Source organism: Chaetura pelagica, unplaced genomic scaffold (genome assembly GCF_000747805.2).
Source record: "Chaetura pelagica isolate M959 unplaced genomic scaffold, ChaPel_1.0 scaffold67, whole genome shotgun sequence".
Lineage (NCBI taxonomy): Eukaryota > Metazoa > Chordata > Aves > Apodiformes > Apodidae > Chaetura > Chaetura pelagica.
The window spans coordinates 5,651,043-5,666,326 of NW_009954107.1; the positions used below are offsets into that span (position 1 = coordinate 5,651,043).

The following is a 15,284-nucleotide window of genomic DNA, read 5'->3' on the forward strand; positions in this document are numbered from 1 at the left end:
CAGGGTTTGCTGCCACCCACAGAAGTATTTACATCTTTAAAATACCAGCAGGCAGGTACTCAGGCCAGAGCCAATTGAGTTTGTAGTTTCTGTAATAAAATTATTAAGGGAATAGCCCTAATTTGGGGTGCTACAGTACTTGGCATTGTGTTGTGGACTTCAGTGCATGAGATATTTCATAGAGTCACAGAATTGTCAGAGTTGGAAGGGACCTCTAGAGATCTCTGTCACCCTCACAGTAATTTGGTGCTTTGGAAAGGAAAATGAAGTTTTGAGCTGGTTATGCTGGTGCAGATGGTTATAACTGCTTGACTTGAGACATTCAGAGCAGTGCCACGGGGGGATAAGCAAATCAACTTTGAACATAGGGTGCCAGTTCTGTGAGACAAGACAATGAAGATCTGAACTCTCCCCAGATAACATTCTTGCTGTCTGTAATGTCACCGTGTAATGTCAACATAAACGATGGGGTTTTGTATTCAATGCTTTGAAAACCATAAAGATCTATTGCTGCTGTGGAAAGAGGATGGTCTAGAGGGTCCCAAGCTCTAAATCCTCATGACCCCAAGAGTTTCCCCCCTCCAGCTGCATGTACAGTGTCTGTACCCTGGTATGTTGTTAACTGTTGTGTTGCTGCTCTCCCTCACCATGCAAAGGAGGTGCATTGGGCAGTAACCTATATTCTTACCTGTATTTCTGCACAGAGCCTCACAGTGTTTGCCTACACGATGCTGCTTTTCCAGCAGAAGTAATGTGACCACAAAGTCATCTGACTGGAACTGCAATTAAATGCTAATTTAAGGTTTTCAACCTTTAACTGCCTGCAGTGTTTCTCCCTATTTTGACAGCTTTCTTTACAATGAGAGTAATTGTGTAAATTGAGCTAGATTTAAGAGAAAGTAAGTCCCCAGAGTTAATTTTCTTTCTTTTTTTTTTCTGTTTTCTCCATATCATTGCTTAAAACTCTCTAGAGTGCTTCATATCCAGACACATACTGTAAGTATGGCAAGAGAAAACAATCCAGAGCATAACCCTGTGGCTTTCTTCCCCACAGATCTTGATGGCATACAAGCCTTGCTGTGCTTCTCACAAATAGAAAACAGGCCAGGCATTTGGTTGTCCTCTTTTGAATTACATCAGTTCTGATGATGAGCCAGAAAGAAGAAGAAATGGAGGATAGCTCCCCAGCACTCTGTGTCACCTGCGGACAAGCACATTTGCCAGAAGAAAACCACTTGTACAGCTACACAGAAGAAGTAGATGATGATCTGATATGCCACATTTGCCTGCAACCTTTGCTTCAGCCGTTAGACACGCTTTGTGGTCACACCTTCTGCACAGCCTGCCTTACAAACTTCCTCGTGGAAAAAGACTTCTGCCCCATGGACCGCAAGCTTGTGATCCTCCAGACGTGCAGGAAGTCTAGCATACTAGTGAATAACCTCCTGGACAAGCTAATGGTTAGCTGCCCTTTCACAGAACACTGCTCAGAGGTCGTGCAACGAGGTCACCTCAAACAGCATTTCCAAACCCAGTAAGTTTTTATTGATAGACCTCTTTTTCACCCTGTTTTGTTTTGTTTGTCTTGTGTGTTTTTTTTGTTTTTGTTTTTTTTTAAGGAGAGGAAAAAAATATCTTTGACTGATGCTGATTAAAACAGACAATTTGTGTAAAGAAATATTTGTAGATTTCAGTCCCAATGAATACCTACAGTACTGTCAATGTAGAGCTGAATTTAGTCCATGTATATGACAATACCTCACTCAAATGGATTCAAGGTACTTTGTGCTATCATTAGCGGCTCTGGGTGAATACCTTGTGGTTAGCTGCATAATGGAGTGGTGTATTTAGTCATCCAAAGAGATCTCTGAGTTTTGGGAAGCTGAGCTACCATAAATATTTTAGTAGTACATTAAGGGTTTTATAATTGTCCTTTCTTCAATCCTTTTTGAATCACAAATGACCTATATGAGAAGTAGAGTGGAAAAGATTCCGGTTTGGTATTGGTCGTTGGAGCTGAGTGCTCCTTTCTTCCAGGTGAGCACTTACCCATGCACTGCACCATGGGCCTTGCAGAGCCCTGGCTTCTCTAAGGTGGTTTGGGAAGAGCTCTAAGGGCTGGACTCCCCGTCCAGGATTACCCCTCCTGGTGGCCAGGGCGCCCTTTCTCCTGTGTTTTGGAGAGACATCTCCAGGGAGCAGTTTAGTTCCTCTGCAAGAAGAGAACTGGTGATGAATGATCCTCCATTTTGCAGGTTAAAAGCATGTGCTGCTGCTTTTGTCTTGGGTCTTCTGCTTTTCAAAAGGAAGGCAGAAAGTAAAGAGTTACATTCGGGGCTGTGATTTCTGATAGCAGGCAAATGCTTCAGCATAGCCTCAGTAAGAGTACCATGGATTTGATGAGAGGTGGGATCTAAGAGATGCCTTTTTTGAGGCCTGTATCTGTTGTTCAGTGAAATTATTTCCCCTGTGGTTTGCCGGTGTGAATCATATTCCTAGATGTGTGCTGTGCATTGTGGAGGAAGCCCAGGGGAAGCAGTGCAGGGCTGCTGCTGGGGGCACCTTCCTTCACAGACATAGTAGTACTGAGGGCCAGAGCATCCCTGGTGAGCAGGCTGGTAAGCCAGAGCATGGAGGTGTGTTCACATGGCTGCAGGCTTCTATTGAACCCTGTAACCAGAAATGGATCTACAGTCTGCCATTTAATCACATCTCCATTTGAACTGGAGATGATACTTCCTAAAACACCTGAATTCTCACAAGGAATTTATTTACCATATTCACTGAAGTCATTGTGGTTTAATCAAGAACAAAAAAAACCCAACCAACAAACAAAAAACAAGGTTGGCTAATTTGCCTTGCTAAAACTGAAAAAACCTCAAACAAAAAAAAAACAACAAATAGCCATTAGCAATAAAACCCTTTAAATGGGCAACAGCCCACTTTTCATATACTTCTGGATTTCAGTGCCCTTGGCCCACTCAGTTCTGAACCTGGCTTTCCTTGTTGAGGGTGCTGCTGTTTCAGTGGCATAAGGAGAGGTGGCACCAGCCTACAGGCCAGCAGTGCTCTGCATGGTTAGTCTTCTGTTGCTAAGGGAAAAAAAATAGCAAAGTTATGGTTTTTGCCTTTGGTACTTCTCTAACAGGCCTCAAATACAGACCAATAGTCATATAGGTAAAGGGACTGAATCTTCTGTGGGCTGCTGTCACTGAGATTGTTTCTCTACAGTGATTCCAGCTACAAAACCCCTAATGCATTTTGCTATACATATAGATGACTTAAATGTATTTTAGATCCTCCTTTTTGTCTTTTTTTTTTTCTTTATTTTTTGAGATAAGGGAGCTGTGGCCATAAAAGTAGCAGGGAAACCCCTCACACAATTAAACAAGCAAACTGGAATTATGATTAGTTTTTTTACACAGAAGCCACACAACTAGCACAATTCCTGTTTCCTAGTCTCCACTCTCTTACATGGACATTCCAGTATCTTGGTTCCTTCTCCTTGAGCAAGTAGTAAATCAACTCTTCACATAGATGCCTTGGAGAATTGCAGTGTTGCAAACCATTGATCCTGTAAAAGCCTTTTCCAGTGCTTGCTACTGAATGCCTTGATTTTCCCCTCAGGATTCCCTTCAAGATTCCATGCTTGTGGCTCACTTGGCCTGAGCCCAACCACGGTTAGGAGGAATTGGCATAGTAATATGTACTAAAGACTTTTGTTGTCCCTCCTCCTCTGTCCTCAGGATCTCCCCACCAAGTCCCAGCTTTTAAACCCCACAGGAGGGGACAGGAGAGATGGAGCAATGATCTCCCTTCCCAACAAACCCTAAAACCTCTAAGGTAGGGCAAGCACAAGGCAGTGCTACATAGGCTGGGCAGCCTCTTCTTTGTCTCTCATAAGGTGGATTTTTCCTTCCTTGGTGTGGAGAGCTGAGTTGCCTTGTGGTGAAAGAGCAGAAGCAGGCAAGTAGGAAATCATGGGGAACCTTGACTGATGGGGGTCAGCTTTCCAGGGGGTGGATAGGGCTGCTTCAGTGGCTTTCCTACCCAAGGGAAGAGTTAGGAGGGAACTTTCTGAGTGACCCCTAAAGGGGGACATCTGCAACCTTGTACTTGTGTAGACTGTGCAGTACCTTTATTTTTTTGAAGCACGGCATTAATTATCACCACAGATATGCCTCTGCCTGATTTCACTCTCAGAAAGGCAATAACTTCCCTCCCCATCCCACCTCCAGCTCACGGCAGGATAGAAGAGGAGAAGGGCATTGTGCTCTTCAGGCACCAGCTCCAGCATGCCCAGGCACAGATTGAGCAGACTGAGCTGATGCTGTTCTCCTTAACTCTGGTGAATCAATAGAGGAGAGAGAAAGCATGTGACTTTGCTAATAAAAAAAAATAAAATAATGATCATAAACAATCCGAAGCCTGCGGCAAGAACAGCTCAGAGCCCATCTGAAATCTCGACTGAACGTGATCTGTGTTCCCAGTGAATAAATTAAAGTAGACTCTGCTGGAGTCACCAGGGCAGTCGGCAGCCCTCGCATTTCTTGCATGATTCAGGCTCGGACCAATCCTGGTTGTCAGAGAGAAAATGAAAGCTTGCCCTGATCAGAGATGAGGTCACTGATGGGACAAGGTGAGTTTACTGTTTTATGCTTTGTAACTGATGAGAAAACTTTTTTTTTTAATGTTGGTTACCATAGAATAGTCCATGAAAAGCATCCTTATTTAAAATGTTTGTTCTTGCATCCTTCAAAAAAAAAAACAACCCCGAGAAGAGACATGTCCTTGGATTATTGCATGATTTATGTTTGCACAAAAACATCTGTCTGGATTTGGGGAATTCAGACTGAGGTGCAAACAGCTAGCAGTTGGCTGTCATCTTTTGTGGTGTTTTACTTTAAAAAGGTGTGGTTTTCTGATATTGCCTGCTTCAAAACTCCACGGGGGGCATTTTTTCCCCTCTTGTCAGACAGCTACACCCTTCTGTGATGCAGTTTAGCTCGTAACCCATCTGCTTGTGGGCAGTGATGTAAATGTACCAGCTGCCTCTGAAGAACCACTCTGAATCCTGCAGGAGGCAGGTCTCTTCCTCGAGCATCACTCTCCTCTGCAGCATAAGTCACTGTCTCGCCAACCACGCTGTGCTGTCCCTAAACCCTCACATCTACCCATCTGAGAGTCAGATCAAGTAATCCTCTTACAGGTCAATGATTTTTGCAGTGTAGCTTCGTTTAAGGGATTTAAGCTCGATTCATTATGTGCTACCATTGCGTTGAAATGGAAAGGCTGGCTTAGAAGGGGCTTGGCTGGCACAAAAGCTTCATGTTGTGTGTCCCACCAGCACGGAGAGACAGTGGGAAGGAGGAAATCTAACAGCAGTGCCAGCCTGCACTGAAAATGAAGGCTCTCCTGTTACTGGTCCTACCTTGGCTAAGTCCTGCAAACTACATAGACAATGTGGGCAACCTGCACTTCTTGTACTCCGAGCTGTGAGTACGCACAGTCGCGCCAGTGTTGTGCTCTCTGTCTGTCTGTCTCGCCTGAGTGATGGGAAGGGGCTCGCCCACCAGCGTTTTGGGGGGTCGGTCTGTCTGCCTGTGTGTCTATCAGTGTGTGTATGTGCAAAGAAAATCCTGCAACATCTTGCCTGCAGCTTCAAACCATGCTGCAAACTAGCTGCTTCCCATCCAGAGGGCTAATAATAGCAGCATGTCCCCATTGCTTTCTGCTTTGGAAGCAGCTGAGACGTACTGAGTGAAGCTGCCTCTTCAGTATCAACTTGCTTTTCTGTGCCGCTGTTTTTGGTGGTTGTTTGGTTTGTTAGTTGTTTTGTGTTGTTTGTTTTTTTTCATTTCTGAATCTGTGTCTTATTTCCCATAACAAGCTTTGCAGGGGAGCTGGGAATAGAGGAGGGCATCAGGAGAGACACCCCCTAGTAGAGCGCTTTCTGCATGTACATGCATAATGTTCTGTGTGTAAAGCTGCATGCCTGTAGCAAAATGCTCAGAAGCTTCCACCAGAAATAATTCACTTGAAACAAGAAAAAAGTTTCCCTCCTTTGTGTATTCCATATTGTGTGGAATGTTATTTTCTCTATAATGCAAGCTTAAATGAAGCAATCCACATATATATCTTCAGATCTTAAAAAAAACCCCACCTCTAACAATCCCATAGCTGATCTCTCCAAACCATAAGAACAAAGCTCTGATATAACCTGTAAATTATACCAGTTCAAGTTATGCTTGAGTGTTATTGTACTAGTTAATATGGCTTTTATTAATAGAAAGAGGTATTTGTTTAAGTATATTTTAATTATGGTAGGGGTTTTATGTTTTAACATATTATAAACTCTAAGATCTTCCTTGAGATAATGAATGAAATGGCTAATTCTGCTCAAAAATGAAAAATGACTGTATTGTGCCTACAGTGGATGTTTTAGTAACAGTTGTGATTACTACCAATGAGACTCATTTCCAAGTGGTGTTGTCTCTACTGTCAGACAAAAATAGCAGTGTTTTGCAGAAACACAAACTCCCCTTTTGAGATCCTTGTGTGATGTGCATGGCAGCTATTAATAATTTAGTCACACTGCCTACAACCACTCAGGATTTCTGTATGTTATAGGTCGTCTTAAAGCATTTAACAGATCTGGGGTTGAAGCTATGCCTTCCTTTTAATTTGCTGGTATTTTGTTTAAGAACATTAATTTTAAAAAAACAAAAAGCCAAAACAAAACAAAAACCAAAAAAACCAAACCAACAAAACCAACCAAAAATGAAAACTAAAAGCAGTTAAACCAAGCAGGCTACAGGAGCAATCAACCTCAAAGCAGAGCAGATAAACACTTGTAATGGAAACAATGGCATCTGGAGCATCTAGTTTCCACGAAAACAAACTGATGAGATAAATCAGCACAGGCACAGATGCAGCCTACTTGCTTTTCTTGGGGAATTCAGGTTCACTGATTCTCCCAGGGTAAAGGGCTATGACAAACAGTAGCTATTAATCTCTTACATATTTAGTCTTCTAACCCACAGAGATGTTAGTCTCCCTGATATCAGCAGTCATTCTTAACTGAACGGGCATGCATCTTTGGTTGTCAGCAGTGGGTGCACATCCCCTCCCAGGTGCCCAGCACTGTATGCATCCTGGTGCCAGAAGCTGGTGCTCAGGACCTTGCACACCACTCCATCTCTGGGGCAGAGGGAAGCAGGGTTTGCTGGGGCTGACATAATCCAAAAGGACACTGGGCAGTTTGGGCTCATTTCAGGAATTTCTCCTCCTCCTTCTTGTCTATTTGCTGCCTCTGGCTGCTGCTGGATGCCGCACAAGGCACTGATGTACTAATCTGTGGAATGTATTTAATGTCCCCTCTCATAGCAGCACTTGAAAGAGAAAGTGTAATGCTGTTTTCAGTCCTGTTTAATCGGTTTATACAAATGTTAAAACACACAGGTTGCTACATAGGTTGCTCATGCTCTTGTATGCAGGATGTTTTTCGTGCAAAGTTCTGTGAGTGGGACAGCATGGGCACAGGTGTCCAGGACATCCTTGCTCCTAGAAGCACAGGTTTACCATCCCAGTCCTTTTGTGTCCCAAAGTCCACCAAAACAGCTTTGTAAATCCTTCCCCACATGCAACAGACCATCCACCACCATATAATAGCATATCTGATGGCTTGCCCCACAGCTTCAAAGTAGACTGTAGTAAGCAGAAAACTTTTTGTCTCATTATCACACTATCTTTGGTTGCTGGCCAGTACACACACCAGCCTCAGTACGACTCATTATTTTGTTGGCTGACAGCCACCAGAGATACCAGCTGAGGGGGAGGAGGGTTCCGGGGAGGTGTGAGCAGCGAGGGAAGAACTGAAGGACCATTGGGGACCTCATAACACTCACTGCTTGCTGGCACAAGAGAAAGCGTAAAAGCACTGGGATTCACACTACTGCCTGCTCATACAGCCCATCTCTTCCCTCCTACCCTGTTCAAACAAAATTACACTATTTGTGTTGCACTGCAGGGCTCTGCTTTGATTTGAGGGCATCTTTTTTCATAAGTGCGGAAAGGGTGGCTTGGGGAATAGAGATTACAGTATAGCCCAAAGCCCATCTAGAGATGCAGGCTCTGGAATCTAAGAAATAAAGAGGTGATTTTAAGAAACTGGAAAAGGAGAAATGAAACTGGAGAAAGGCTGTGTCAGATCTTTGCACTTCAGCTGGGAGCCACATGGATAGGAAAACAAAATGTGTGGATGTGTTGCAGTGGCACTTGGTGGGACAGTTGTTGTGTGCTGTTGTTTTTAGTTTTCTATTAGAGGCCTGGTAATTACCGGTATTCTCAGCAAGCATATACATATCTCCTGACACTGTTGCCTGCTCTAGAACCACTTCCCTTGCCATTGTCTGTTGTGCCTCCCTTGCCCCCAGGAAAGATCTCCACACGGATGCTCTTCTTGTCCTTGTTCTTAGTCGAATCATGAGGACCAGCCAGAGCAGGGAGCCTTTGAAAACATCTGGCTGAAGAACAAGTGAAATCCATGAGGAACCTCAAGGAACATCTGAGTGGTTGTGGGATGGAGCCTTACTAGCCCAATGGCTCTTGGCATTGTTAGGATCTGCATGGGTCTAGAGAAGATGCCAATCCAGAGTCCATACTTTCTCCTTTATATCCCTGTGAAGCTGCTTCAACAGGCACCTGCTCTCTTTCTTTCTTACCTAAAATATCTTCAGAAAGGAAATACTTGCCCAAGCACACTTTTATGTTGGGGTATGTTATTCCCCCTGGCTAAAAATTATGTGGTTGGAGAGGCAGCCTGTGGCCACTGCAGGAAGTTCTCCTGGGTGTGAGGACCTGGAGGCACTGCTCCTGCCAATCTCCACTGCTGTCCCTCTCACTTCAAAGCAGGTGGGGTATTTCTCAATAGAAGGATTTTCTGCAATTTGAGCTCAATAAGCCACTTAGAAATAAAATTGGGAGGGGAAAGAAGATGCAAGACTAGCCAGTGAATAACCTCACCTTGTCCCTTTGAGGACCTCAGTCACATGGAAAGCATGTGGTGGTTTCCAACCTAATACCCTTTTGGCACGTGGCTGTGCTGATGGAGCAAGTGCCTGGGAAGGTGCCGGGAATCGCGTGTGCTCAGCACAGCTCGGGCACTGGGGAGCCCGTGGCAGCCATGCTTGCTGGCACTGCTTCCCTCCAAGGATTAAATAGCTCCTGGCCTTAGTCAGTGCTAGTAATCCACCCCTAGATCCACCCCACTAATTTGAACCAAGCCATGTATTTTAAAATCTATTGTTTGTTAGAGTGAAATGCAGAACCTGCTTCCTTGTGCAAATAATTATTTTTTTTCTTACCCCTCTTGGGTTTTACTTAAACAGTCCAAGAAATCTCACCAAATTAACTGTATCAAGTTTCCCCATATAATTTTTATGATAACTACTCTCTTAAATTTCAAAACAATACTTTGGGTTGGAATAGCCAGTATTTATTTTTTTTTTCTGTTCATTCAATTTACAAAGAAGCGACACAAGCACCAGTTGTCTCTCCATGTTCCTTGGGCACATCGTTTTTACAGTAAACATGATTTAGGTCAAGATACTAGGTGCACCTTCCTAGCCCCCTACCAGTACTGACCTTAATTCTGTGCCTAATTTATTTCCAGAAGAATTTCTCTTCAGCTCAGTGGGGAAACTTGTGTCTGTCTTCAGGTGTGTGCTTGTGAAGTTAGTTGCAGAGGAGCTGGGGAGCCAAGGCGCACATTATTTATGGCAGTACTGATAAGCCTGGAGTGCCTTTTGGGCTTGTGTGTTAGTCCACTGCAAAAGCCATGTATTGGTCTTCTTAATCTGTGCAAAGCTGAGTGTATGGAAATCTGTTGGAGTGAAGCTGTGAGGTTAATTAGAGCTGGAAGTGTTGGAAAGCAAGGCTTGAATTAAAAGACTCTTGAATGAAAATATAAATGAAATACTTAGAACATCTGCATTAAATAGCCAGGATAAAGCATGCTCAGGTAGAAGGTCAAGATATTTTTCTAGCATACGAGAATTGGATGCCTCTCAGGGAAAGCAAAATTGAGGTGAATTAAAGCAGAAAGGCATGGGGTGAATCAAGGGCTGCTTATTAGTTTCACCTCTGTGCTACAGCCTCACAAAGGGGTATGGAAACATGGCAAACTGACATCTTGAGTAGAAGCAAGAAATACAGTCTTCTTGGTTCCTGACTCTTTCTTTGGGAAAGCTTCTGATCTGGGTATTATCATATATTGACTCTGAGTAGGTTCTGTGGTGCAGGTGACCAGCAGGCACTGGTCACCATCAGGCTCCCAGCAGGCACTGGTCACCCTCAGGCTCCCTCTACTTCTCCCCAAGCTCTTTGCAAGGGCAGCAGATCCTCCCAGGAGTTGTGTTTTCCTTCAGACCTCCAGGATGTCTCCCAACAGGTCCAGCAACAGCTAGTGTCACTACCCTAACCTGTTCCCTCCCTGCCTTGTATCTGACCCTACTCCACCATCTCATGCACACAGTGCCGAGTCTGTGGGAGGCTTTGAGACCCAAGGCCACCATTCCTAGCAGGTTTGGGAGATCCTCATACTTCATGTCAGGAGGATGCTGCAGCCACGGCTGAGTTTGGCTGCTGTGTTTCATGAGTTTTCTCATGAGGTAATGAACGAGGTAGGCTGCCCTTGCTAGCACAAGTCCCTGTTTTCCTAATGATGTGCAAAGGGGGAGATAGTGGCAATGATTTAGGGAGCAAGCTGCAAACCTTGTGATTCTGTCTTTCCCCTACCTTCTGCCACCCTCTCCCTTTCCTCACCTGCACATCCTGCCTGGTTCCACAGCCTGGGTTAGAGATGGCATGAGTAGCTGGTTAGCATCTTTTCCCCAGCATTGTGACCCTAGGTGGAGAAACAGATTTGTCTGGTACAGCTCCAGAAATTATAAACCCTTTGAGAGCTTTAAGAATTTGTTGATTCTGCTTGGGAATGTTGTGTGTAATGAAAGTTGGCATTTCAGTTATACTTTGAGAAAGATCCTGTTTTATTCTTTCTGTGTGTGCATGAAACTTGCCTTTACTCCATTCACACCTACCTACACACACTCAAGATCAGAATTAGATCTTTTCCTCTGCTGGCATGTTTTCTCATGGCTGGAGTCTTCTCACACCTTTGGAGAAGGCTGATGTTGGCCAGTGTCAATCTCAATAAATACATTTTGTTGCCAAGAGTAAAACTTGAGCCAGCCGTAAAAAGTGAAACCCTGCCAAGCTGGAAGGGTAATGTGATAATTATGGCTAGCAGAAAGATTTCTTTTCATGAATGAGTTATGTCTCAGTTCTGTCTGATCTTTGTGCAGGCTGCTCATAATAAGTGTGATTACATGCCTTGGCCATGTAATGGGAGCGTGGGGGGGGCAAACATTATCCCACACAGAGGCTGGCTCTGGGATGGAAACCAGAGAGGAGGAAGCATGGGGGGAGCCCTGGAGGGCCAGTGGGGTAGGAGGAAGGTTTGAGATTATGCGAGTTGCTGGGGATTGGTGGTTACTCACAAGCAACAGACTCTTGTTTTTCATCTGAGGCTAAGCCACACAGGCCATATGCTGCAAGTTTGGCTGGCCTCTGCATCTCTCCGACAATTAACCTAGTTTAGTGCTGGCACTGGCAGCATGACCAGGAAATTTTTCCTTGAGCTGTTTCTCTGACAAATCTGAAAGAACTGGCATGTCCTGCAACACAAGGATATGAACTCCTCTTGCAGAGCTCTTGTGCTTGTCATAGTTTAAATCCTGCTCTGAATACTGGCTCTGAGATCAGCTGCAATACAGTTCCTTCCATTTAGGGGAGCAGACTAGTAGGTCTGAGGATCTTCTTGGGTTTTTTTAACACTCTTGACCTTTAGGGGGAATCTACCTTCAAGGTCCCTGTACTACAGAGCAGACTGTGTTCTGTGACCTTTTCCATGAGCAGAGCTAGCATTCAGGAATTAGAACTGATTTTCTGCATCTTGGCCTGTGACGTGTCCAAGCTGCTTCCCACACTTCTGCTGCCAAGCCATACAGTGACTGGGTGCACAAGGAAGCACAAGGACACAAAAGCACAAGTTTTATAGTAACACCATCAACAACATTGGACTAATAGCATAGCCTGTATGACAGCATAGACGTGGCTGCTTGGGGCCTCCTATTTCAAAAGGAGGGTTCAGGCTGGTCCCTCTATATGGAGCTGGTACCTCGGTGGAGGTATCTGTTAGTCATACTGCATAACTAAAACTCCACTGCCACCAAAGGATTGCTGGCTTGGGTATGAACACTATTTTGGGATTAAGAATATGAACAACCCAAACTCTCTCAGACTGTTTTCACAGGAGAGGTGCTCCAGCCCTTTGGTCGTCTTGATAGCCCTTCTCTGGACTCGTTCCAAGAGCTCCATGTCCTTTTTTTTGTTGGGGGCTCCAGAACTGGACACCATATTCCAGGTGGGGTCTCATGAGCAGAGTAGAGGGGGAGAAGCATCTCCTTTGGCCTGCTGGCCACGCTTCTTTTGATGCAGCTCAGGGTACCGTTGGCTTTCTGGGCTGCAAATGCACATTGCTGGCTCATGTTGAGCTTCTCATCAATCATTGCCCCAAGTTCTCCTCAGGACTACTCTCAATCTGTTCTCCACCCAGCTAGTAATTGTGCTTGGGATTGCTCTGACCCAAGTGATTGGCCTTGCTGAGCTTCATGCGGTTTGCACAGGCCCACCTCTCAAGCCTCTTGTATGGGGTTTCAAGCCCATATTGAACATTATGTCCTCCTGATACAAAGGAAAAGAGCTTGACTCTAACAGAGGGTAATTCAAGCCATATTTCTAGGAATTTTCCATCTCCTTTCTGTTGAATTTCTGTTGACAGCTCCATCAGCCTTTATTGATAAAGTCTTGTTCTTCTCAGCAGTGCAGGCAGAAAATCAGATTTGTAACAATCGCTGCATCTGCTCTGGCATTCATTCTCTCTTCTTTTTGTTGAGACACTGAGCTAAGTATAACGGATACCTGGATGAGGAAGAAAGAATCCCTGTTGACTTCTCTGTCCTTGTGGAGTTGTCTTGCTCCACAGCACTGCTGTGACACATTGCATGAAGTGAGGTTGAGACAAGATATTTGCATTTACTGGAGCCATGCTCATCTTTTATTTCCTCTTCTACTAATTAATTGCATATTATTTGCCTAAATAACATAAAATAAATTACTGGAAAAATCTTTAGTGCTATAAATTCCCGCTACAAAATTTAATCAGTGTATTACTTTGAGATTTATTTTTCCCTCCTTGACCCTCTTGAAATCATGTTGGTAGGAAACAAATGTTTTAGGTCAGAAAGTCATTTCATGTCTACATATTGGGAAGCTTACACCTCTCTATGTATTAGGCATTGCAATCCCATCATTGGCTAGACAGTGCATAATATATTTTTAATGTAGAATATAAATACTTTAGTAACCTCTGAAACAGAGGATGTTTGGAATCTGACGTGCTGTAAGGATTGTATTTTCCTCTCTCCTCTGCAGAACTTAGTGAACTGGTAAGATTAGTAGACTGATGGCCTTGTTATGTTTTGTGTTTTATTAAGAACAGACAGTACTCTTTTTGCAAGCATCATTCAGGTATTTTCTTTTCTCCTCCCATATGTAATAAGCATTCCTGTTGTTGGTTATTTTAAACATTCACTTAACACTGGTGATATACTCGTGTTTTTAACCTTCCTTCCCATGTAAAATGAGTAGTGGAATGGTTTCATGGGAGTATCAGCAGAGGTTCCTTCACTTGTGGACTTTATAATCCAAAAATATTAAAGGTCAGAAAATGTCCCACATGGAGCTGGCTGTAATGGAGAGGAGATGGGCATGATTAACCAAATGTGTCCCGTGATCCACAGGAGACCACTGGAAGCAGAGTATGCTGTACTGCTGCTACTATATGAGGATGTGTAGGCTGATATGGATGAGCAAGACTGTTTCACTTGATATGTATGAGCATCCCCTGCCAAGAGGCTAAATTACAGTCAGAAACAAGTGCTCTATATGAGGAGCACATGTTGCAACGCAGCCCTTTGCCAAACAGGTTTTGCGGTGGGAGCAGGAATCCCAGAAGGTGGTTGTGACTTGCCCTTGTCAGCTCCCAAGGAGCCTGGCCATTGATTCTAGTTTAAACATTTAACACAATCTCTCCTTTGAGCACTATTACATGATTTGTAATTATAGCAGGAAGATGGCACTACTGGAGAAATGATGAACACAATTATTTCCCAAATGCTGTGTGTATACACTGATGTTTCTTTTTTGCTCTTGACACTGTTGCAGTTATGGGGATCTGTTTGTGGGGATGAGCATAGTTGAAAGTGCCAGTTGTTGTTACTTTGCCCCAGCCCAGACTGGGATGGAAATAGCAATATTAGTAATATTAGTAAATCAACCTAGAAGTGCTGCAAAGATCACGTTGTGGGTGTCCAGTGGTGGCTATTGCAACCCATGCCTTCCTTGTGTCCTCCTGCTGCGACCCAGGCCCTGGTGTAGGACTGGCAGAGTTCTGCACATCCCACATGTTTTCCATTGTTCACATTGTGCTGTGTTCTCTGCATCTGCCTTTCACCTGCTCTGTGCTGTCATGGATAAAGGTTATGGCCACACAAACGTACTTTCCTTGGTGTTGTGCCTGTAAATTTTCTCAGTGTATGTTCTTTAATTGCATTTATATTTTGCATATCTTGACAATTTTAGTGGATTGAGTGTGTGTTGTTTCTAGCAAACATTCTACTTCCAGTTTCTTCCCTCAGAGGACATTAAATCCCAGTACATTATTGTTTTATTCTTCCCAAGCATGAGTGTAATGAAGCTGGACAGTAATGGCTGCTGCATTTCAATTTTTTTCTGCTCTTTCCCCAGTGGTCTTAGCACTTGCAGATTTGAAGGCAGCTACAGTTATGGTCTTGATGTTCAAAATAGATCAGAAGAGAATATACTAGAACGGGACAGAGCATTTAATAAGATAAATAGTGTACATATAAACTTGCACTAAATACATTGAGCTGACAAAGTAAATAAATGCTAAATCCCACAGATCTGCTTTTTTTTTTTTTTTAAATCTATGTTCGAATAATATTAACATGACCCAAGTAAACAAAACACATTTAAAAAGGGAGGCAGATACCAAGTAACCTTCTTCTAGAGCTAATAAACTGGAATGCATAACAGATACTTCCAAAATGCATTTGCCTCTGTTTCATCTACTTCACAATAAA

At 43.7% G+C, this 15,284-nt stretch overlaps 1 protein-coding gene across 2 annotated transcripts in view; it reads left to right on the forward strand.

Moving 5' to 3' along the window:
* Positions 1–1,148: 1,148 nt before the first annotated feature.
* LNX1 (ligand of numb-protein X 1, E3 ubiquitin protein ligase) overlaps positions 1,149–15,284 on the forward strand; it is a 71,501-nt gene continuing 57,365 nt past the window's right edge. Inside the window, exon 1 of one of the 2 annotated variants that reach the window (XM_010002499.1) lies at positions 1,149–1,534. In XM_010002499.1, the coding sequence (XP_010000801.1) occupies positions 1,149–1,534 (386 nt within the window). Of the gene's footprint in view, positions 1,535–5,403; positions 5,496–15,284 lie in introns of those variants that run through there. The other variant, XM_010002500.1, reaches the window with a different exon arrangement.